This window comes from Xyrauchen texanus, chromosome 21 (assembly GCF_025860055.1).
Source record: "Xyrauchen texanus isolate HMW12.3.18 chromosome 21, RBS_HiC_50CHRs, whole genome shotgun sequence".
In the NCBI taxonomy this organism is placed as follows: Eukaryota; Metazoa; Chordata; class Actinopteri; order Cypriniformes; family Catostomidae; genus Xyrauchen; species Xyrauchen texanus.
Window position 1 is genome coordinate 2559977 of NC_068296.1, and position 24449 is coordinate 2584425.

A 24449-nucleotide genomic window follows, 5' to 3' on the forward strand; every position below is an offset into this window, starting at 1 on the left:
TGCAGTGGATGGCCGGAATTGTGTTGATGGTGCCACATTTACAGAATGTGATGCGGTAAAGTGCTGTTCTATAATAATTAGCCTTTCAATATTGTGGTTTGCTCAGCGCATGTAAATAAGTTCCAGCAGTCTTCAACTAGACTCGCACAAATGCCGCCTATCCATCAATAAGATGAGCATTAATTGAGAGTGGAAGTCTCGCTATATTACAAAGACATCAGTGCATTTTAGAAATCACTTATAGATGATGACCAGATCCAAAAATGTTGATCCGCTAAAGCAGTGGCTCTCAACTGACTTTATGTCAGGACAAAGCTTTTAAATATCAATTGGTGGTCTTGCAGAGAGCCAAGTTTATACGAAAGGGAACCAAATGTCTTTAAATTCAAAGTATAGTTTGACTATGGTTGCCGTAGTAAAAGCATGGTACATTTGGTGGTTACTATGGTTACATACTAATTCAAAAGTTTATCTATGGTTACCATAATAAACCATGGTAAATTTGGTTGTTACTATGGTTTCACTACAAATACGACAGTTTGAATACGGTTACCATAGTAAAAGCATGGTCAAATTTGTGGTTACTATTGTTTATCTACAAATACATCATTTTATTATGGTAACCATACTTAAACTGTCGTATTTGTAACAAAACCATAGTAACAACCAAATTTACCATGGTTTTACTACGGTAATTTAGTTAATCTGTCGTATTTATGGAGACCGCAATTCTGAAAAAGTTGGGACAGTATGAAAAATGCTAATAAAAACAAAAAAAGAGGTGATTTGTAAATTATTTTCACCCTTTGCTATATTGAAAGCACTAAAACTACACGTTATATGATGTTTTACCTTGTGAATTTCATTGTTTTTTGTAAATGTACAGTCATTTCAAATCAGATGATTGCAACACGCTCCAAAAAAATTGAGACTAATAACAATTTGACGAGTTGAAATAACAAGGCGATGTGAAACGGGGCAATCGTGTCATAGTATATAAGGAGCCTCCAAAAACTTCCAAGTCCTTCAAGAGCAACGATCATTCCAGACTCTTTCCAACAGATGCTTCTGGAAATAATCCTGTACATTGAGAACAATGTTCCCCAAAGACTAACGGGAAGGATTTTGGGCATTTCACCCTCTACGGTGCACAATAAAGTTAAAAGATTCAATCTGGTCAAATCTTTTTATGTAAAGGGCAAGACGAAAACCACTTCTGAATGCACGTGACCTCTGACCCCTCAGACGTCACTGTCTTAAAAAACATAATTCATCTGTAATGGATATCATGAACATGGGTTTGGGATTACTTTAGTGAACCTTTGTTAGTGAACACCCCTCGCCGCTGCATCCACAGATGCAAGTTCAGACTTTACTATGTAAAGGAGAAGCCGTACATCATCACTGTCCAGAAGCGCCGCCGACTTCTCTGGGCTCGCTCTCATCTCAGATGGGAAGTAGAACAGTTGAACTGTGTTTTTTGGTCTGATGAGTCACATTTCAAATAGTTTTTGAAAAACTAAGCCGACATGTTCTCCGGGCCAAAGAGGAAAAGGGCCATCCATGTTTTCAGAATCAGGTCTAAAAGCCAGTGTCTGTATGGGCCAGGGGTGTGTCAGTGCCCATAGCATGGGTAACTCGCACATCTGTGAGGGCACCATTAATGCAGACAGATATGAGCAACATGTACTGTCTTTTCCAGGGATGTCCCATAATTTTCAGCAGGACAACTTCAAACCACATACTGCCCGGATTACAAGTGCATGACTGTGTGAGCGGAGAGTGTGGGTGCTAGGTTGGCATGCCCGTAGTCCTGACCATCTCCAATTGAGAATGTGTGGCGCATGATGAAGCGCACCAAACAGCAATGAAACCCCATACAACTGTGCAGCTGAAGACCTACATAATGGATGAATGGGAGAAAATTCCACTTTTTAAACTTAAACTTGTGTCTTCAGTGCCCAAATGCTTAACAAATGTAATTAGAAGAAATGGTGATGTTTCACTGGTAAACACTCGACTGTCCCAACGTTTTTGGAGCGTGTTGCAATCATCAGATTTGAATTTACTGTAAACCTTCAAAAAACAATGAAATTCACGAGGTAAAACATCATATAATGTGTAGCTGGAGTACTTTCAATATAGCACAGGGTGAATATCATTTACAAATCACTCATTTTTGTTTTTATTAGCATATGTCATACTGTCCCAACTTTTTCAGAACTGGGGTTGTACAAATACGACAGTTTAACTGTAGTTACCCTAGTAAAACCATGGTACATTTTTGTAAGGGAGCGATAAAGGTCTTGCGAGGGAACGCAAAACTATTTAGGAAAAGAAATTCCCTCCCTGTCCTTGTATTGATCTTATAGGCTTCATATAGATATATTCTATTCTATTATATTCTATTATATTTAAACCATTCACGATTATATAGTTATTTGCATTTTATTATTTACATTTACCTTTTTATTCAGTGAGATCAGAACATTTTTGGGTCAAGATGACCCACCAATCTAGAACCATTGACCTAAAATACACATACAACGGTTTTGCTGGTGCAGAAAACAGATTTAAAGTGTTAGTTCCCTCAAAAATGTATATTTGGTCATTATTTACTCACCTTAATGTCGCTCCAAACCCTTTTGACTTTCTCTTTTCAGTCACCATTCCACCTAAGAAAGAGGGTGAGTAAACGGTGACAGAATTTTTCTGAGTGAACCAACCCTTTTCGAAGTAATTGCTTTTATCTTTCTTTGAACACATGCACAGTGTCAACAATCACAACATGCAACAAATGGCATTATAAGTCCAACTCAAAAACCCAAATAATTATGCATTGTGAACACGGCTCATGTATTGCCGTGCACAACGATGCAGATGTTGTTATCTCCATAAGCGTTTAAGCAAACTGAGTGCTTGTATTTTTCGTTCTCCAATGCATGTGTTCTCTCCGCTTATGAAGTCTACCTTTGTCAGACTGCGTTTTTCCCTGCGACGAAGCCCATGGGTGCAGCGCTCTGTTAGAAATTCTGCTTTAGTAAGAGACTCCAAGGCCCCATCAAGCTTTTAAAAGCCTTGCCTTCATATTCATTAATATGGAAAGGGCATGCAGCTGAAAACTAAAGATGCCATCACTGCACATATTGCATATCAGTACAGGTATGCGCGTGCGGTACGGTTGCACATGCACACATACTCTCATGTGCATCCTACAATTAGCAATTCCTTATTTGTATTGAAAGAAATCACTGTAATCTCTGAAAGAGTAGCTTTAGAACGATCAAAATGCGAAAAACGAACATGTTGAAATGCATCACGAAGAGGCAGCCACAGAGTGGCATTCCTATCCTCTTCAGACTGCCTTCAAAACAGCAATTCTGTTGCATAAGTCATGCATCAAATCAATGAAGAGATGTTGGAGTGTGTGTGTGTGTGTGTTCTGTCTGTGTGCATGCAGAGAGAAAGAGAGAGAGATATGCAGAGATTTCAGCAGTCTGCCAGTCCCACTCGCTGCCAAGTAAATCCATTTCTGAGCAAAAAGAACAGCTTTGTAGTTTTTTTTTTTCTATGTTGTTGCTGTAAACAGTTCTGTTTTTTTTACACAGCCACAAACTAGATTTTAACACACAATTATAATAAACGTATACAAGTGCTGCACCTCTAGTGCAGCCCAACAGTTTGAATTGTTCATTAGTTTTAGGATCAAATTCTGGCAGTTCAGTTCAATCGGCATGGCCTTGAAGTTTTTGTATTTTTTTGCAAGCATGCATCAAGTCTTGGTGCAATTGGGTTTGGCAAAATTGTGTGCGCAATTGCAATTTAATTCTGAGGTCTTCTCCAGTTATTGCACCATCTGTGTCCTATTATATAGTCCATTCTCATATAAACGAAGACAGTAAAATCATAAGAAGTTGGTAGTGTAAATACACTGTATGCAATGAATTATAAGACTAGAAATATGGACGTACATTCTTTTGTGCCATAACTGTGTCCTTGTTAAATATCAGTCAGGCATATTACTATGACAGTGACGCACTCTTTTATAAGCATCGAAAACAAGGTTCTTGTCAGGATTTGGATTTATGCTCTGTTAATTTTTGGGGTTTATTTCTTCCCTTTTTCTCTCCAATCTGTAACGCCCAATTCCCAATGCGCTCTTAAGTCCTCATGGTGGCGTAGTGACTCGCCTCAATCCGGGTGTCGGAGGACGAATCTCAGTTGCCTCCGCGTCTGAGACCGTCAATCCCTGCATCTTATCACGTGACTTGTTGAGCGCGTTACCGTGGAGACGTAGTGCGTGTGGAGGCTTCACGCTATTTTCCGCGGCATCCACGCACAACTCACCACATGCCCCACCGAGAGCGAGAATCACATTATAGCGACCACGAGGAGGTTACCCCATGTGACTCTATCCTCCCTAGCAACCGGGCCAATTTGGTTGCTTAGGAGACCTGTCTGGAGTCACTCAGCACACCCTGGATTCAAACTCATGTCTCCAGGGGTGGTAGTCAACGTCTTTACTCGCTGAGCTACACTGGCCCACATGCTCCATTAAATTTGAGAGAATGCAGTATTATAGAATTAAAGTATTATTAATCATTTTCATACTGACACAAATCATGGCTAGTATTAACGGTGATTGTATCGGAGTGCTCTTCACTTCTAGCAGGCGATTTTGACTCATTTATTGAAACACCAAAAAATGAAACCAAAAACTTTTCTTAATTCAAATTACACTTGAAACCTCCTTGTTAGAGCACCTGCCTCCAATGCTGGAGATGCCGGTTCGAGTCCCGTGCAGAGCGGGTATAACAGGAGCGTCACAATGGTGCCGTGACCCGGATGGGAGTGAGGTTTAGGGGGGTGAGTGTAATGGTGGTCAAAAAAATTGTCCCAAATCCAAACATTTTACTCTAACTTCTTCCACAGGCTCCTTTTGCAGTGACTTAAAAATCCCACTAAGACAACTGGTGTAAAAATACCAATACAAATGAAATCATAAATACAACTGTAAATATACATAAACATAATAATAATAATTGAACAAATAAACCATGACCTCTAGAAAGTTTAACGGTTACAACAGTGATTGTTTGATGAACTATATCAGCACCTGCTGGTGGAATCTCCAAACTGCAAATGTAGAAACCGAGTTTAGACTTTGCGCTGAGATAAGACCTACTTTTGAACAGTTTGCGTGAATACACCCACAGATAGAGCAAATACTCTTACACACATCAACATGTGCTTGCAGTGGCACAAAAATGAGCTTTTTATAAGCACTCTCACGAAAATTGTATTCGATGTTGCGCACTCACAAAAATACAGCCCTTAATATCGTATTTCATTCTACTTCTCAAGGAATTTCTTCTTGATTAAGGATGTTTAGATGTATGTTTGTACTGTGAAATAAGACAAAAAATATGTAAAAATAAGAACATTATTTTTCGAAGTGTATTCACGTGATATGGTGAATGTCATGAACAAAAAATATTATATTTTTTGCATTAATAAAAACAAAGGCCATTTTTAGGATCAATTTAGCACCAATTAGGACATAATCTCATTACTGTAATGCAAAAATAAATATCATTTAAACTCTTCTTGTCTTACAGTACCATTTAATCACAATACCATTGACGATACCTGGATTTACAAAACAAAACTCAAAAACGTCTGTATGAATAATGATAATGAGAGTTTGAGGGGAAAGTGTGCTCAATTGTCATGATGTCACAATGCAAAAAAGATTTTCTTCATGCAATATATCCGTTCCTATTTTGTCTTTGATTTGGTTGGACACTGATTATTTTAAGGGTGGGTGATAATATAGTGACATTTCACTAAATAAGCTATAAGACCACTTTAATTATAATATCCCACCTGGTCATGCCACCTATCGATCATGCCATCAACCAGACGTTTCAGAAAGTCTGGACTTCATTAAGATAAAGCAGAGTGATCTAAAATCAGCATAGAAAACCACAAAACCAACAAGTTTTGTAGCAATCAACTTTATGCCACAAAAGCTGATGATCGAGCTCAACTTGTACTGAACCTCAAACATGCCTTTAATTGTAATGAAAATAATGCCACAATGACAAAAACCATAGTGGTGCTAAAGTAGGCTTCATATTCTTTTTGAGTTTGATTTTGGGGTGAAATGTGATGTGGACGTTTCTCCATGAGATTCGCCACAGATGTCTTGTTACTTCATGCAGTAGAATACCCATGTTTATATCTTGCATGTATATTTCAGTTTCTGCGTAGCAATGTACAGGGAATTCAGTATCTGCCTTAAATGTGAGTGAAGTAGACTATATCTGAAGCAATAGAGATGTTAAACTTAGCGTAACGCACATCTCTCCTAGACTGGAATGAAGACTTTCTAATGATAGTAATTACTGACAGCGACGTCTTGGCAGGAGGCATCACAGTTTGACTGGAAAAGTTTGGGCATGTCGCCTAAAACTAACTACTTTGTGTTAGGAGTGTACTGCTGATTGTGTCAGAAGATTGATCTATTTTGTGTGTGTATGTGATAAATGATGTGTTTCATCAGCACGAGTCTATGGCTTCAGACAGCGCCTCTCGAAGTCGCCACTGCAGGGCCACTTCCCCACTGACTCTTGCTCTTTCTTTCTGGCACATGTTAGGAATAACGAAACATAAATTTGCGAAAACATCACCACAGTCACGTCATTTTCATGTGTAAAACACATCCTGTAGTTCACTTTGTCATGCAGGGGCTCTTTCATGTGCATGGTTGTCTAAATTTGCTGTGTTGAAAGTTTTTCCTCGTCTACCTCAGTGTTGTGTTTATGGATCAGTGGTCTTACAGCTGTTAGAGGAGCAGAATGAATATTTAATAGTGTCCCTTCACGATGGCAGTATAAAAGGTCTTTCTCTAATGGGCAACAACCATTGCAGTTGGACCTATCAAAGGATTAATCAGTGTGATGCTATGTGCTAATATTTTCTGTTGTCTTTGTTATACAATCAATGTTCAATATCTTGTTTCATCGAAAGCATGTGTACGGTGGCCAGCTGATAGATAGCTGTGCGATATGTATAAACCTCACTCTCCTGAACTCAAGGGGTGCATTAGCGACTGACACTAGAGGCTGTAGCCTTTAGCCTCCTTGTTAGGGCACCCACCTCCCATGACGGAGACGCCGGTTCGAGTCCCTTATGTAGCAGGTAGAACCAGAGCGTCACAGTGGTGCCGTGACCCAGATGGAGTGAGGTTTAGGGGGTGAGTGTAATGGTGGCCAGCTGATAGATAGCTGTGCAATGTGTATAAACCTCACTCTCCTGACCTCAAGAGGTGCACTAGCGACTGATGCTAGAGGCTGTAGCCTTTAGCCTCCTTGTTAGCGCACCCACCTCCCGTGCCGGAGACGCCAGTTCGAGTCCCGTACAGACCGGGTAGAGCGTCACACATGTGTTGTAAACATATATATGAAGAAAATGTGAGCGCAGCTTGGTTTAGGTCCTGCCTGTTTTACTGTCTGCTAATCACCTAGGAAAGTAATAACAGACTTCTCTGCAACAAGCCGCATGAATTAAGGTATCATTCATGTCCATAGCACAAAAAATGCAGGAAGTTACTTGCTGAAGTGTAATCCTTTAGGGTTAGGAGTTCATATCCATTAAAGGCAATAGTACACTGCAACAGAGTTGAGCTTTAAAAAACGAAATAGCCAATATAATACAAGCACTTTTTTGTTTGAGTAAACTCAATTCAACTCAATCGGCTGAGTCGTCAAGAAATCTGACAGCTTAAATAATTTTGTTCATCTAAAGATTGATTGTTCAGCACATTTGTCATGGTGTCCTTCTTACATTTGATTTTGTAAGACTTTTGCCTACATGATGAGAGTCTTTGGCCTCTAAACACTAGAGGGTTCAGATATTTTCTTGAGAGAATAAGATATTTTGTCCATTCTCTGAAATGAGATGCGCATAGAGCTCAGAACTTCAATCACGGTCACAATCAACAAACCTCATAAAGTTAAAAGATGAACCATTAGACGGGAATGGAAGTCCATTTCTGAATAATGAAAAAAAAGTGCTTTAGTAAGTCGTAATTAAAGCCCAGTACACACTGTACGATTTTGGCCACAATTCTGCCGTCTGAGACAAATTTCGGATATCCTAAAGGATTTGTCGTCGCAGGGCAAAATCGGCAATCTTACAACGTTCAGTGTGACATGTTTACACACGGACGATTAATAGCCTTTGTGATGATCTTCAGCCTCCAACAAAATTTCGTCAGTGTCTGAAATTAAGCATCGTAGCCGTATAGCGTGACTGCTAATAGGACGGCCAGATGAGATATTCCGCTCCTCTCTCGCACCCCAATTAACTTGCTCAGTGTTTTCACCACCAGAGCAACATTTGTGCCCAGTTATCACTCTACTCAAGCACTTTCAATGTGTTTTCTTCTTTTCATTTTATATAAAAAGTTTTAATAAATAAATAAGCAGAAAATACCTGGAGATAAATGTAACACATCAGCAATATGTAATACAGAGCTTAGGCTACAAAATGAAAATAAATAAATAATTGAATTTTCATGCATTTTCTTTACAGCGTTCTTTTAATGACTATATTACTTTTAATACATTTATTTTAAATGTCTAGAAACGTCTTTAGTGAAGATTCACACAACTCCAATTTTTTAACAGTTTATACTGGGAAGTATTTATGGGACGTTTGAATCCAACTCAGCAAATACTGTTGAAACAATTATAGAAATCTACGTCATGTTTGTGCATCATCCATAGGGAATATGCAATCGTGATATATTATCAGCCTTTGTGAATTTTCTAAATGTTGCATGGTCGATAGGTTACTAATCTAAAAGAGGAGAAAGATGTACTATATCCCACATTTCTTGTTTTCTCCAATGTGAAGTCTTTTCATTTCCACAATGAATATTTGTGGTAGCTCTTTATTACTGTAGGGTTCCACCCGCACTCGCGTTCATTCTCAACATCTGTCATTTTCTGTATTTGTGATCATGCTGTCTTATTATATTCCTATTTGACAAAATCCATCTTTCTTGTAAATATTAGCCTATGCTGGTGATCAGCCACGGGCCGTGCATTTTAAGTCTAGGCCTTCAGTGTGATTCATGCCATTAAGAAAACACAGTTTCACAATGAATAAGACACCGTATATATTACGTGGCAGTCAACTAGTAATACCAACTGACATTTTAAAAACACGTCCATGCACGAAAGCCAGAACTTGAAATGACACTTAATGCCAAAGCACGCCTAAGTTTAACTGGAGCATGACTAATTTGTGAAATTAATGTGAAAAATCATAATTTTTCATATGAATCTACCAAGGAGGTCTATAATACCTGGAAAATTCTATCTAATAATATTTGCGATTTAAATTCTTGCAATAAATATCGTTTGGTCAGGGTACACGGTAATGCTGCATTCCATTCAAGTCGGATGTGATATATTCCGGATATCTACAACCATAAATTCATTCCATTCCCGATATACAGAACTGCAATGCTCCCGTTAGCTTAGCAGGGGTTTGACTCTCATTAGAGATATCTCCTAGCAACCCAACTGATAAACAATGCTGCAGCGCTATGTCTCCTAGCAACCCAACTGATAAACAATGCTGCAGCGCTATATCTCCTAGCAACCCAACTGATAAACAATGCTGCAGCGCTATGTCTCTTAGCAACCCAACTGATAAACAAGGCTGCAGTGCTATATCTCCTAGCAACCCAACTGATAAACAATGCTGCAGCGCTATGTCTCCTAGTAACCCAACTGATAAACAATGCTGCAGCGCTATGTCTCCTAGCAACCCAACTGATAAACAATGCTGCAGCGCTGTCTCCTAGCAACCCAACTGATAAACAATGCTGCAGCGCTATGTCTCCTAGCAACCCAACTGATAAACAATGCTGCAGCGCTATGTCTCCTAGGAACCCAACTGATAAACAATGCTGCAGCGCTGTCTCCTAGCAAACCAGCTGATAAACAATACTGCAGCGCTATGTCTCCTAGCAACCCAACTGATAAACAATGCTGCAGCGCTATGTCTCCTAGCAACCCAGCTGATAAACAATGCTGCAGCGCTATGTCTCCTAGCAACCCAACTGATAAACAATGCTGCAGCGCTATGTCTCCTAGCAACCCAGCTGATAAACAATGCTGCAGCGCTATGTCTCCTAGCAACACAACTGATAAACAATGCTGCAGCGCTATGTCTCCTAGCAACCCAACTGATAAACAATGCTGCAGCGCTATGTCTCCTAGCAACCCAGCTGATAAACAATGCTGCAGCGCTATGACTCCTAGCAACCCAACTGATAAACAATGCTGCAGCGCTATGTCTCCTATCAACACAACTGATAAACAATGCTGCAGCACTATGTCTCCTAGCAACCCAGCTGATAAACAATGCTGCAGCGCTATGTCTCCTAGCAACCCAGCTGATAAACAATGCTGCAGCGCTATGTCTCCTAGCAACCCAACTGATAAACAATGCTGCAGCGCTATGTCTCCTAGCAACCCAGCTGATAAACAATGCTGCAGCGCTATGTCTCCTAGCAACCCAGCTGATAAACAATGCTGCAGCGCTATGTCTCCTAGCAACCCAACTGATAACAATGCTGCAGCGCTATGTCTCCTAGCAACCCAACTGATAACAATGCTGCAGTGCTATGTCTCCTAGCAACCCAACTGATAAAAAATGCTGCAGCCCTGTCTCCTAGCAACCCAACTGATAAACAATGCTGCAGCGCTATGTCTCCTAGCAACCCAACTGATAAACAATGCTGCAGCGCTATGTCTCCTAGCAACCCAGCTGATAAACAATGCTGCAGCGCTATGTCTCCTAGCATCCCAACTGATAAACAATGCTGCAGCGCTATGTCTCCTAGCAACCCAACTGATAAACAATGCTAGCGCTAGCATTAGTGCTACAGGCGCATGATTATCAAAAGAGATTATAATGTTTTATACACCTGTTTCTGCAAGTGTCTGTTAATGGCTGTTAATCTGACATTAGTTGCTCATTCATTTGCACTGTTGAGGGATTCTGTGGAAATTCTGAAGGTCTGTGGGGGTGGAGTTAGGGTTGTGCCGATGGACGATATCATCATCCATCGTGATGGCTGACCAACATCATGATGTAGAGCAACCATCGTGATGCCACGCCCCCTTTTGCGAGTCATGCTAGTGTGATTCACTAATCCTAGTCTCTTCTATATTTAACATAAAAACTTTGCAGGGATTGCTCTGTAAATTAAATTGAGAATATAACTAATGCATATATGCTATTTTAAATACTGTAGTATATGCCAGAGACGTGACGTGTTAGTCTGTGAAAATACCGTGTCAGGCAGGCTACACAAATATTGATCTTGACATTGTTAGCTTCTTGTCTTTTTTTTACATGTCTTACACTGTACATTTAGATTAAAATATGTTATGTTGTAGGCTACAAGAAAATAGCCTTTATTAATTAATTATTAGTAGCTGTAGTGTCTCAGAAAATCTTGCTCATTGTCACATAGCTCTTGTATACACTGAAGCGGCAGTTTAAGATAAACCCAGACCAGCGAACCTCAAATTACTTTTGTCTGGTTAATACTTTTAAAGAAAAATTTCCTTGGCCATAAATCCATAATGTCAAATCAAATGAAAGAAACAAGGTGAATATAAATAACACACATTTAATAAAACATAGAAGAACAACAAATAAAGAACAAGAAAACGGGAACAACACTCAGACCGAAACTCGGCATTAACATTTCACTTATAATTAGCAGCACAATTAACTTCAGCACAGGCTACAAAATAAATTATGTTATTGAAATATTGTAAAGTGGTCATATGAACTACACAAATGAACGTTTAAAAAATTATACGCAAAATCGAATAGCTCCGCGACGGATGGCGAAAAATGCGTAAAGAAGTCTAATATCTTTCACCATAGACCATGTTTAAATTTCGATGTTTCTGGCCAGAAATACCAACATATTAACTTTATCTGGTTTTAATAAGCTACACTACCCGCTGTGCTGAAGACCCGCTCTGATGGAGTACTGGTAGCACATATGCGCAGATATTTCCGTGCTAATCTTGCCATGAACGGAAACCTTTTGTCGTTCATTTTCCACCAAGTCAGCGGGTCCTCTTCCCCATCAATGGCCATTTCCTGCAGGTACATGGTCATTTCTGCCTCGACCTTTTGCTCATCAGTGAGTAAAATAACGAAATTATAGTTTTTAAGTGGAAAATAGTATTCATGTAAAGAGATATATTAAAATAAAAAGTGCACAACTCTTCTTAAGTGAAAGCTAAAAAAAAATGCTTCACGTGTCGTGCAACCTACTGATAAAGCGCCGACGAGTCATTAGTTGGGTTAGTAAAATAACGAAATAATACTTTTTCATATAATTTTTGAAAATTATATGAAATTATATAATCCCCCCCCCCCGCCCCGCCCCACCGACGATATCATCGTCCATCGCGATGTTTTACTGTCAACATCGTCAACTGCCAATTTAGGGGACATCGCCCAACCCTAGGTGGACTTCAAACTCACGTGCCACTTTGGTCGTGCGATTTGTGAAACAGTTGTCACACTTCGCTTGTAAGCGTCAAGGGATAAATTCTGACTGGATAAACTTTTAGTTTTTCTCTATTTCTTTGTAGATTAATTAAGAGTGGAAAGCAATTAAAAATACATATGCAAAAAGTGATTGAGAATGAAAGTATGAAAAATATTTATTTATTTGGCATGTTAGGCCAGCAGAGAAGGCTTCGCTGGCCCTGAGAATTCGCCACTGCTTGTGATGGAGTGGTATTAGAGCAATGGAAACGCTGACATCCTGACTTTCAGAGAGAGAGAAAAAACGCACCTTCATGGTGGGCACATTTCACCCTTTCGCTTCTATTCTGCAACTGACGATTGGGACCACAGTCGGCTACGATGTATATCGTGCAGTCTGACATAATGTCGCACCAGTGTGCCATGGCGATGTCAATGCGTTCATATCATACAGTCTGACAAGCAACTATCTTAAAGGACTTCATAAAATCATGCAGAGTGCACCAAGTGAAGATGAAGGTTATATCATAATTTTGACTTTCTGACATAAACATGACTTCATATCTCAGAATTATGACTTTTTTATTGCAAAATTCTGACGTAAATCAATATTATCACTTTATTATATCATATTTATGACTTTTTGTCATAAGTATGACTTCATATCTCATAAATGATGGGTAACAAACAGTGACAATAAAAACAACAACAACTGCAGCAGCACAAATAAAGCCAGCAAACAATAAAGCAATACAATTTTAATGGTACCTGCATAATTTCATTGCAATGCATGCTGTGAACTTGTAGACGTATTGTTCAGTAAGACATGTTTTTAGTAACGACGAAAATGTTTGGCAATTTGGATCAAGGTTTGCAGAAATATACTTTTTATGTAGATTCATTTCCAACCTCTGGATTAACTAGGTAAGTAAGGCCAACGAAATCTTTCCTACAACTTTCCAAGACAAAATAATCTTTGTTCAAGCTACTTAATTTAGATTTGTGGGGGGAAGTTTTTGCAAGCTGTACATCTCATACAGGAAGTCTCATACAGGTTTGAAACAACAAGAGGGTGATTAAATGATGACAGAATTTTCATACTATTCCTACCATCGCCCCAAACAGAGAACAGCTTGTGTTGCAGCATGGGAAACAAATTAAGAGCTGGCTTTGAATAGCTGCTTCCTTTAGAAGGGGTTGATGGTCTATCGGGGGTGTGTGTGTGTGTGTGTGTGTTGTGATGCCAGGTCTCAAGCGTAGTACCACCCGCCCCTCTGAGGAGCTCAAGTGGATCTTTTTGTCCTTCTTAAAGACATGTTTCAAAAGAGTGAATGTATTCCTTCAGACACTCCTTCATAAACAGGCCTGTTTGTAGTTTGGACATGACTGAAATGTGTGTTATATTGGGGGGGTACACGGGACAGAGAGGTGCGGCTGTGAGTGGGGTGGCCAGCGTGGTGGCCAGGCTTCTGTCGGACCCCCATCTAGGTCCGTCCATGCATAGAAGCACCACAAAATAACGTGCTTGTATTTTTCATCTCACATTTGCTTTTTCTGACACTATCGGTTGGGTTTAGGTATAAGGTTGAGGGTAGGGAGGTCGGTTTTGTTTGTCAAATGTTTCAGAGAATATATAACTCTCTTTTAGCGTCACACTGTGGACATCTAGTCTCAGAACTGCCACGATACGTGTCATGAACCATGTCATATAATGTTGCGAAAATGTCACCACAGTCACTGTCAATGCAAAAATCAAAGTCGGCCTAAAGTCAGGGGGCTGCTGTAACTCTTATGATTCTATAGCCCAGGTCTTTTCTAAAAACCACAAATCTGACAGATGGATTATATCTGACCTCAAGTACATTACAACCCATGATGACTGAGATGAAAGCAGACGTTCTTAATGAGCTGGATCTGCTATCAAACACACGAGTGAGTGATATGTCCTCTATGTGTAATTTGTCTTCTACTCCATCTTTAAATCGTCCGCTGGCTTAATGTAGTGTACTGTGGTAATGTCCTCCCTTGATGTGTTCTGCTGATTGGCAGATGAATCGATTGGCATGCTGGTTAAGACACTCCGGCATCTCTTTTGGTGTGTTTCATCATCAGAGGACGATTCATCAAAGGCTTCAGGGCACATTACAACTTTGCAAATGCAAGTTCTGTCCAATGATTGGACTTTAAATGTCCCGGGAAGTCACGAGATCTACTTTTGCTGCAGTAAAATGGTTTAGCATGTACTACATGCATAAGTGAACCTGGTGAGAAGTGTAACATATTTGATTCTTCACTGCTGAAAACATTTCTTAAACCAGTCTAGGCTGATCTTGGTGGCTTTAAGCTCTCTCTCAGCCAAGCCAAACTGGTCTTCAGCTGGTCTCCTGGCCTAAAACCAAACTAGCAAACATGACCAGCCTGACCATGCTGGGACACCAGCTTAGACCAGATCATAGGCTGGTTTAAAGGAATGTGGCGTAATATTGATTACCATAAAACAATATTTTCAACTTGTCCCTCTTTTATAAAAAAAAAAGAAGCAAAAATCTGGCTAACAGTAACCACGTGTAAAGGGAGTATACGGGAAAGGAGGAGGTGAGAACCGGCATGACAATATAACTAATATTTTAATGTAAAACTGAAACAAAAGACACAAACATCAACAGGAGAGAGAGAGACGAAGAAAAAAAAAACACTTACTCGCCGGTTCTCTGATACGGTGTATCTTGGTCCTCGGCCACTCCTCTACCCTCTAGTGGACGACAGGGTGGATCGGAGGTAGTCCTACGGGGGACGGAACTCCCCACCTGGCAGCGGTTCTCCCACTCCAGGCGGTCGGCAGTGAGCCCCTCCCCGCTTGCGGTCGGCGGTCTCAGACCCCGCCACGTTTCAGCGGCTGGTAGGGGTCTCCTCTGCCCCTGGCAGCGGCCCTGACCGTTCCAGGCGGTCGGCTAGGAGCCCCTTCTCTCCTCGTGATTGGACCAATTCCTCCGCTTTCAGGTGGCTGAGCTCCTCCGTCCCCCGGAAGACGGTCGTTTGCTGCTCCTTTGGGGTGGATAGTAGTTTCGAGAACTCCACTACGGCGTATCCCTCCTCCTTCCCGGGTCTTCGGTACCAGTGTAAAGGGATTTAGACGGGCAAGGAGGAGAGGAGAACCGGCTTGACAATGTAAATAATATTTTAATGAAAAACTTAAACAAAAGACTCAAACACACACGTGACGGTCAGCTGCCCGTAAACGTTCTCTCTCGCACCACCATCTGCAATCAGCCTTTATCCCTCTCGGAGGCTTAATTAGCCTGAGAATTAATTAGCCTTAATTAGCCTGAGGGAGGACAGCTGTCCGACACCTTTGTGTGTTTTTCTTTTAGTTTATGTTTAGTATTAAAATTGTATTTATATTGTTAAACCGGTTCTCGCCTCCTTTCCATTAATCCCTTTACACTGGTGCCAAAATCCGGGAAGGATGCGCTGTAGTAGAGTCCACACCACTACCATCCACCCTAACGGAGTGGCTGCTGCCATCTACCGGAGATGCCCGGCCGCCTGAGAGCAGACGAAAGGTTGCTGGCCGCGAAAGGAGAAGGGGCTCCTATCCGACCACCTGGAGCGGTCAGGGCTGCTGCCAGGGGCAGAGGAGAGCCCTACCAGCCGCTGAAACGCGGCTGGTATGAGACCGTCGACCACGAGCGGGGAGGGGCTACTGGGAGAATCGCTGCCAGGGGCGGGGGAGACCATTTCTGTTTCCCGAGAACACGGTGGGGCGTTCTGTCCACCAGGGGAGGCGCAGCTGTCTTCCGTTGGAGGTTGGAGGAGTGGCCGAGGACCAAGCTACGGCGTATCGGAGAACCGGCGAGTAAGTGTTTTTATTCTCTCGCTCTCTCCTCTCTCTCTGCCACTGCTGCTTCGTGTTGGCCTTTCCCTCTCTTTTTAAAATGTTTTGTTAATTTGGCATGATCACCGTTACGGCGTGTAGGGTAAAATGAATTATAAGACACAAATCAAGATCAGCCGGCTATAATCAGCATGTACAGGTCTTGTAAATGGTCTCCATACTTTTAAGAATTTTTAAGCTCATTTTTAAAGTCAATAGTTCATTTTAAATGGTCCAGTGTAACAAGTGAATTTTAAATGCATGTGTCTCAATTACTATGAGTTTAAAAAGTTGCATGCATCATAATTACAAGAGACCAACAAGATCTCTTTAATGTGTTTAATCATTATTATGTCTGTCAGTGTCTATTGAGCTTCTCTTATTAGAGAATGCTGTAGATAATATTAAGCTCAATTCTCCGTTATTGAGCACATGTGTGCCTCTCCCTTGTGATTGGTGCGCCAAGCGTTAATGGTGCTCATAAAGGGGACGTTGTGTTTGTTATCTTCCCTTTAGTGCTTCTTTTGCATTTCGTTTGCAAGAGAAGCTGAAGGATCAACTCTACAGCTTTGTTTCTCTCTCTCTCTCTCTCTCTCTCTCTCTCCCGGCGAGTTGCATGTTTGCTTATTATTCTTGTGCCTGAATCCAACAGTAGTTACTAATATTCATCTTTATATATTATTAGGTTGAAGTGCATTGATGTGGTGAGCTTAGTGTATAAGAGTGTTTCTCACTGAAGGTACATTTTTTATTTGGGCTTTAGAGCGGTGGTTTATCAAGGGTTCAAATTTTATGCTTTAAGTGTTTTTATAATAAATGTGCCATTGCAGGTGCGGTGTGGCCCTATATAATGCTAGCTGCTGTTTCTTCATACCTGTTTCTTTACACCTGTTCCAGCGTGCTGTTTCATCAGAGTTGCTTGTTTGTTTTGCCAAAGTCGTTGCACTACATTTGTCTTTCTGCGTATATAATTGGGCCACACCTCTTAATCATTGAATTCAGGCATTTCATTCAGTGCCATTGCCACAGGTGTATAAAATCAAGCACCTAGCCATGCGGTCTGCCTTTACAAACATCCGTGAAAGAATGGGTCGTTCTAAAGAGCTCACTGAATTTGAGCGTGGTACTGTAATAGGATACCACCATTGCAACTAGTCAGTTTGGGAAATGTCTTCCCTCCTAGATATTCCACGATCAACTGTAAGTGGTGTTATTGCAAAGTGGAAGTGTTTAGGAACCACAGCAACTCAGCCACGAAGTGGGAGACCACTTAAAGTTACAGAGCGGGGTCGCCGAGTGCTGAGACGCATGGTGTGTAAAAGTTCTGCAACGCTCTGCTGACTCAATAACCGCAGAGTTTCAGACCTCCTCTGGCTTTAACATCAGCATAACAACTGTGCGCACGGAGCTTCATGGCATGGGTTTCCATGGTCGAGCAGCTGTATGCAAGCCTTACATCACCAAGTACAATGCCAAGCGTCGGATGGAATGGTGTAAATCACGCCACCACTGGACTCTGGAGCAGTGGAAACGTGTGCTGTGGATTGATGAATCACTCTTCTCTATCAGAGAGTCTGATGGACGAGTCTGGGTTTGGCGAATGCCAGGAGAACGTTTCTTGCCTGACTGCATTGTGCCAACTGTAAAGTTTGGTGGAGGAGGGATAAGTCCCCCCAGATGCTATGGGGTTGTTTTTCTGGGGTTGGCCTAGGCCCTTTAGTTCCACCGAAGGGAAATGATAATGCCTCCGCTTACCAAGACATTTTGGAGGAATCTATGCTTCCAACTTTGTGGAAACAGTTTGGGGAAGGCCCTTTTCTGTTCCGGCATGACTGTGCCCCAGTGCTCAAAGCAAGGTCCATAAAGGCATGGTTGGATGAGTTTGGCGTGGAAGAACTTGACTGGCCCGCACAGAGTCCTGACCTCAACCCTATCGAACACCTTTGGGATGAACTAGAACGGAGATTGCGAGCCAGGCCCTCTCGTCCAACATCAGTGTCTGACCTCACAAAAGATCTTCTGGAAGGATGGGCAAAAATTCCAACAGACACACTCCAAAATCTTGTACAAAGCCATCCCAGAAGAGTGGAACCTGTTATAACTGCAAAGGGGGGACCAACTCGATATTAATGCCTATGGATTTAGAATGGGATGTCATAAAACTCCTGTAGGTGTAATCTGTAGGTGCCACAATACTTTTATAATACTTACCTAGCACTAGTTTGGTTAATGCATATATGTCTATATCATACAAGCAAAAAACATTGAACTCAACTGGTCAACGCTTGTTCTAGCTGGAGAATTATGCTTAAAAATGCTCCTATGGGCTTTCATTAACTAACACTTATACGGGACCGTCTGCAAATTCCACTCACAGCCTTAAAATGTCAGAGGTGTCCAAGAATTCATGTATTAATTCAATCAATTAAGTTGTACATTATACATACAATTTACAATCTTTAGAATGAGTAAAAGTTTTGTTTTTAACGTGTTTAAGACATTGCATTGAACACTTGGATACTTGTGTGGACTTTCAGACGGTCTTTTTCGCACTATAAGCGAATTATTAATAAATGTTGAATTTAAATTCAACTTGCTAGATATTATTATGCAGTCATAATGCAATGATGTTTTGTTTTAATATCATTAGTTTGGTGTATTTACTATGATGTGGCGTCACTGAACTGAAGTGGGATGGAAAATGAGAATACCACTCTTACCAATATACCACTCCAATATAGGGGGGACAAGGCCTATTGACACGGGGGCTTGGATAAAAGGGAGAGCGTTGTTATTTTTATGTATTTTTTTTTTTTGGCTCTGGATTTTGGAATTGATTTTTCAAGCTGACTGTTTGAGTTAAGCATGCTGTTAAGGAACTGCCTCAGAGCAAAATCCAATTAATTCCTGAGCCTCTCTGCATCAAAAAACGCCCCATACCACTCTTCTGTCCAACCCCTCTTGACTAATTAACATGATTAGCCAAGAGGAACTGTTTAAAGATAGGCTACAGTAGGTGGCTGAGGGAAAGAACGAAAATGCTTGTGACTTCTCACCGTCAATGAAGTTAATGCACTCAGGTTTGATTGGTTTGATATTGACTAATTTTAAGAAGTTCGGGGATTAGTTTGACCTCAGTTTTGCTGCAGTTTACGTTTTCCACCTCTGTGTTGAGGTACAGCACACACTAGAGGGTAAGAGTGGCCCTGGAGACCCATTTAAAAATAAAACAACCTATTTGGATTCGGTTTTTAATGAGTGAAAGTCAGAGTTTTAAGTGATTATCTCCTTAAAATTCAGATGGCTATGAAATATGATTAATTAGCAACCACTGAGAACTTTTTTCACATGTTAATACCCGTTCTTAACATTAGACGGCAGCTTGGTGGTGTATGAAAATAGTTTATTAGCACAAATTATGCAAAGGTGCTCCCTTTGTGTACAAAAACATACAGCTGGTTATTATATTGAAATACCGCTGAATTAAGTCAGAAATATTTACAGACTGATACTGTATTGTATCATGGAATAAACTTCTGAGCTTTTTTTTAACAATGTATTTTTAAGTCATGTTTAAAGTCAACATGAAATGTTGTATGCAGCCCATTTTATTGACATAATCAGACATATTTCTGAGTGAAATGGTGTCCATTCATCCATCCTTCTTCAACCGCTTATCTGAAATCGGGTCGCGGGGGCAGCAGCTCCAGCAGGGGGGCCCAAACTTCCCTATCCCGAGCCACATTAACCAGCTCTGACTGGGGGACCCCGAGGCGTTCCCAGGCCAGTGTGGAGATGTAATCTCTCCACCTAGTCCTGGGTCTTCCCCGAGGCCTCCTCCCAGCTGGACGTGCCTGAAACACCTCCCTAGGGAGGCGTCCAGGGGGCATTCTTACCAGATGCCAAAACCACCTCAACTGACATTTAATGAAAAATGCAGTGTAGTTCTAGCGGGAAGACTAGCAGCTGTACATCATCGCACCATTAGCTGGGTAACTCCTAGCCAACCACATGTAAGCCGTTGCTTTATATGTCTGCTCACAATCTATCACATTGCTGTTTCAGTGTGCTAACACGGCAACCTCCTCCACCCCACCACCACCTGTTGAGTCCCGTCCTGCACGGGGGTAGGCTCCTCGCCCCTGCCTCCAATCTCCGGCAAGATATGACGGTTCCGAATACAACTTCTTCGGACCACCAAACGGGGCTTACACCAAAGAGAGACATCACATTTCTGGTTTATATACATAAAATAAATGTCATCTTAAATTTCACTCAAGTCTGCGAGTCTTCCTGATAGAAAAGAAACGTACGGGACTCGATTTTATAGCATGCACTGAAGAATCACGCACAGTAAGACCAGAAACAAATGATGAAGCTATTAAATACGGCCCATTTCGATTTCATGTTGATTTTAAATGGCAATGTGTGCTCCCATATTTCCAGTTAAATGTGAAAATATCGTGCACACAGACAGCAACTCTTTGATTTTGCCGTCCTCCATAATGAATACATAATACAGAGTAAAGTGCTTCTAAACGATATACAGTGGGGCAAAAAAGTATTTAGTCAGCCACCAATTGTGCAAGTTGTCCCACTTAAAAAGATGAGAGAGGCCTGTAATTTTCATCATAGGTACACTTCAACTATGAGAGACAAAATGAGTGTTGTATGTTGTACTATTTTTGTCCCTTTCAGCTTGCCATAGTTTAACACACATTGTAGACAGTTTTATATCATTGACGCATTAGTTTAGAAGTTAGCGTAACATTAACATTTAGTCATTTAGAAGATGCTTTTATCCAAAGCGTCTTAAAATGAGACACATAGCAAGCCACCATAATAAATGGGAAGCATTTTGATACAAAATTGCATTTTATCATGTGCATTTACAGTAGCATTTTTCTTTCTTTGCTGTCCTTGACCCATTTTTTACTACCTCTGCACTAGTGGACGATGTCTGACACATCTGGACTTACACTCTCATCACGTTCTAGCTCAGTTATGTTCACCATCAGGGTGCGAGAGGGAAAAGCAGGCATTAATTTCCTCTCACCCGGTGTGGCCACCGAGACTAAAACAACACCAGTCCACTTCTGAAGAGTCCAAGTGTCAGTCATCAAAGCAGAAAGCTCTCTCACTCCCTCTCCTCCAGCCCTCGAGATCTCCCGCTGACCTCGCAGGAGAGAGAGGAAGAGCGCAAGCGAAGTGGAGACACTTTAAACCGCTTGCTTTCAGCCATTGAGAGCTCCATTGTTGCTGTGTGTCTGGCAGACTGAATCGCGGAGGTGGAGGATAATGAGGAAAGCTGCCGTTAGTGTGACGCTGCCAGAGGCCTGCATGTCATGCTTTGTGTTGCGTTACGCGGTGGAGAGATAGCATCACTGGTTCAGTGTTATCCAGCCTTGGAGCATCTTCGGGCCAGGCTGTCAGGCTTTGTGTAGCTGCCAGAGCTGTTTAAACCCGGCGAGCCATCTTGCACACCTTATAAATCCGCCCCCCACCACCACCACCATCACCAAAACTCCTGCTCGCCCACCTTTCCGCAAGGAAAAGTGGGAAAGGAAATCAGATTAGGGACATTTTTGTTTTCAAGCCCTAAGATCAAAACCCAGGCTTAGATATCAAGGCTTCCTTTTGCATGCTTTCAGCATTTTACTGCGAAAGTAGAGACACACAAACCGGGAATACATTTGACAATTAGTGCCAGATAACTTTCACTCTTTTGTTGAGCGCTCTGAAGACGCTAATTATCAGGCTGTTAAATTTGTTGGAATTTCTCAAAGTCGTAGGTTTGAGATTTAATTAGCATTTCATAACCCCATAGTCATCTGAGAGCCACAATAACATGGGGGTAGGGGTGGGGGGTTTGGGGGAGAGGGGGGGTGTCAACCCCACACTAACAAGAGAAACACTAATACTCATTTGATACAGGGAAGTGTATATGCCATAACAGCACATAACGGTTTTGTAATCTGTAGTTTGTAAACTACATGTAATCTGGGACATGTTGTCAGATTACAAAAATAAAGTACTTGTAATTAGATTACAGTGCAATATTAAATGTAATCCTGGACTCAGTGACTAAAAAACAGCAAATTGCTGTTTGATTTCATGTTTACTAAACTCATGAGGCCCGAGTGTGATAGCTGTGTGCATTTGCCATTCCCCTATTTGATTTGTAACAAGTATCCCCTAAAACATATGCCAAAAAAAAGAATAGTTTTCCTAAAAATGCATGTCCTTATATGTGGACAGTGAGACCAAGTTGTGAAATTCTAAATCAAATATCAAGCTATAGAAAGTCAAATTGTTTATGTTACCAGGAGTTTATTCATGTTTTTGAGACATTACAGACATTACATCAGAAATCAGCATGGCAACACTTACTCTGAAGCTCATATTTACAATGCGTATATTTATAATACATTATACTGCATTTATAATGTCTCATAATACACCTTATTATAAGTTATAATTGTTTGTTATATTTATAACTACAGTTATAAGTACATTATAAGACTTCCCCTATTCATAGTTATACTTTAGAGTATAATGTGTTATAACACAACATTATAACAGTTATAACACATCAGAAGTTAATAAAGTTAATGTTATAAATGCTTTATGATCATATTATAAGTGTTCTTTATCTGATTTTAATTACAAAATCAACATCTTATAAACAGTCATAACATAAACTTATAACATACAAGTCAAACTTATATCATGTTATTTATAAATAAGATGCACAAACATTAAAGTTTATTGAATAGAGTTCAGTATAGAATCAGTTACATATTTAGAGTTTCTGATGTATTTTAACTTTGTAGATTTTTCATAATATCTCAAAATGTACATTAAATGTGAGTTATTTTATATTTTGTGCATGTGTAATGTTTATAACTACCGGCATGACTTATAATGTCTTATAACCACTTATAAATATCTTATGGATGTTTATAAGAAGACATTACTTTTGTCACTTTACTGAAAGCACCTATTATATATATTACAAATATATATTTAATACATTATAACATGTGCAGATCAAATTAAATGTTGCTTGTGTTATGATGCATTATACTCTAAAGTATAACTATGAATAGATAAGTATTATAATGTATTATAATTGTGGTTGTATATATTTACGAGAAGTTATAACATATTATAAGGTGTTTTATGAGACATTACTAATGCATAATAAATATGGGCTTCATTGACATTGATTCAACGTAATGTCAAGCATCATCCAATCATGGGCAATCATGTTAAAATTAAATGCTACATTATAAATGGTGAATCTATGTACTGATGATCATTGTCCCATGTGTGTCAAACATGTTGAGTGATCCAAACATCATCTGCAGCCTGAAACTGAACTTTTGACAGATTTTAGGAGTGAACGCACTTAACTGCATAGAGAGCTATAGGATGCTCCCTTGCTCCCTATTTAGTGCATGACTTAACCTCCAGTGTGCTGTCTGTCTGCACTGGTCTCAGAACAGTTTTGAAATGCACCTTTTTTTCATCATGACTCCATATAAAGCCTCTGAAAGACACATTAATCAGTTTTTAGATGCATCTATGTATTATCAATGTGATAATGATCAGTGAATATCAGATGTTTTAACTGAAACTGAGCGTACAGTCCACGTATGTGGTCTTTGTGTTTGACAGCGTGCCGTTTCTCGATAAATCACTCAAATTTTTTAAATGACATATTGCATGAAACTCGAGACTCTTTTGACTCAAACAGGTTTCAATTTAAGAACCTTAATTAGGTTTCTTACCAGATGTAGTTTTGTTGCCATTTCTCCCAAAGACAAACTCCGCTGTGAGCTTCACCATGTTGTTTGGTCACATGACCCCATGCATCAAATGTTTAACCCTTTACTGACAGCACAGAGTCTCCTGAACTGAGATCAGTCGGTTTAAATTAAATTAAATTATGCATTGTGTATAATGAACCCAA

The 24449-nt window shown here is 40.4% G+C and overlaps 2 protein-coding genes across 3 annotated transcripts in view; one reads left to right on the forward strand and one right to left on the reverse strand.

Moving 5' to 3' along the window:
* The window catches only part of grm3 (glutamate receptor, metabotropic 3), a 73553-nt gene that overhangs the window by 2016 nt on the left and 47088 nt on the right, over positions 1–24449 (forward strand). The gene's annotated exons all lie outside the window — the stretch shown is intronic.
* The window catches only part of LOC127661387 (endosome/lysosome-associated apoptosis and autophagy regulator family member 2-like), a 119985-nt gene that overhangs the window by 1158 nt on the left and 94378 nt on the right, over positions 1–24449 (reverse strand). Inside the window, exon 22 of the mRNA XM_052152047.1 lies at positions 2624–2675. Coding sequence (XP_052008007.1) covers positions 2664–2675 — 12 coding nt within the window. The 3' untranslated portion in view covers positions 2624–2663. The remainder of the gene's footprint in view (positions 1–2623; positions 2676–24449) is intronic.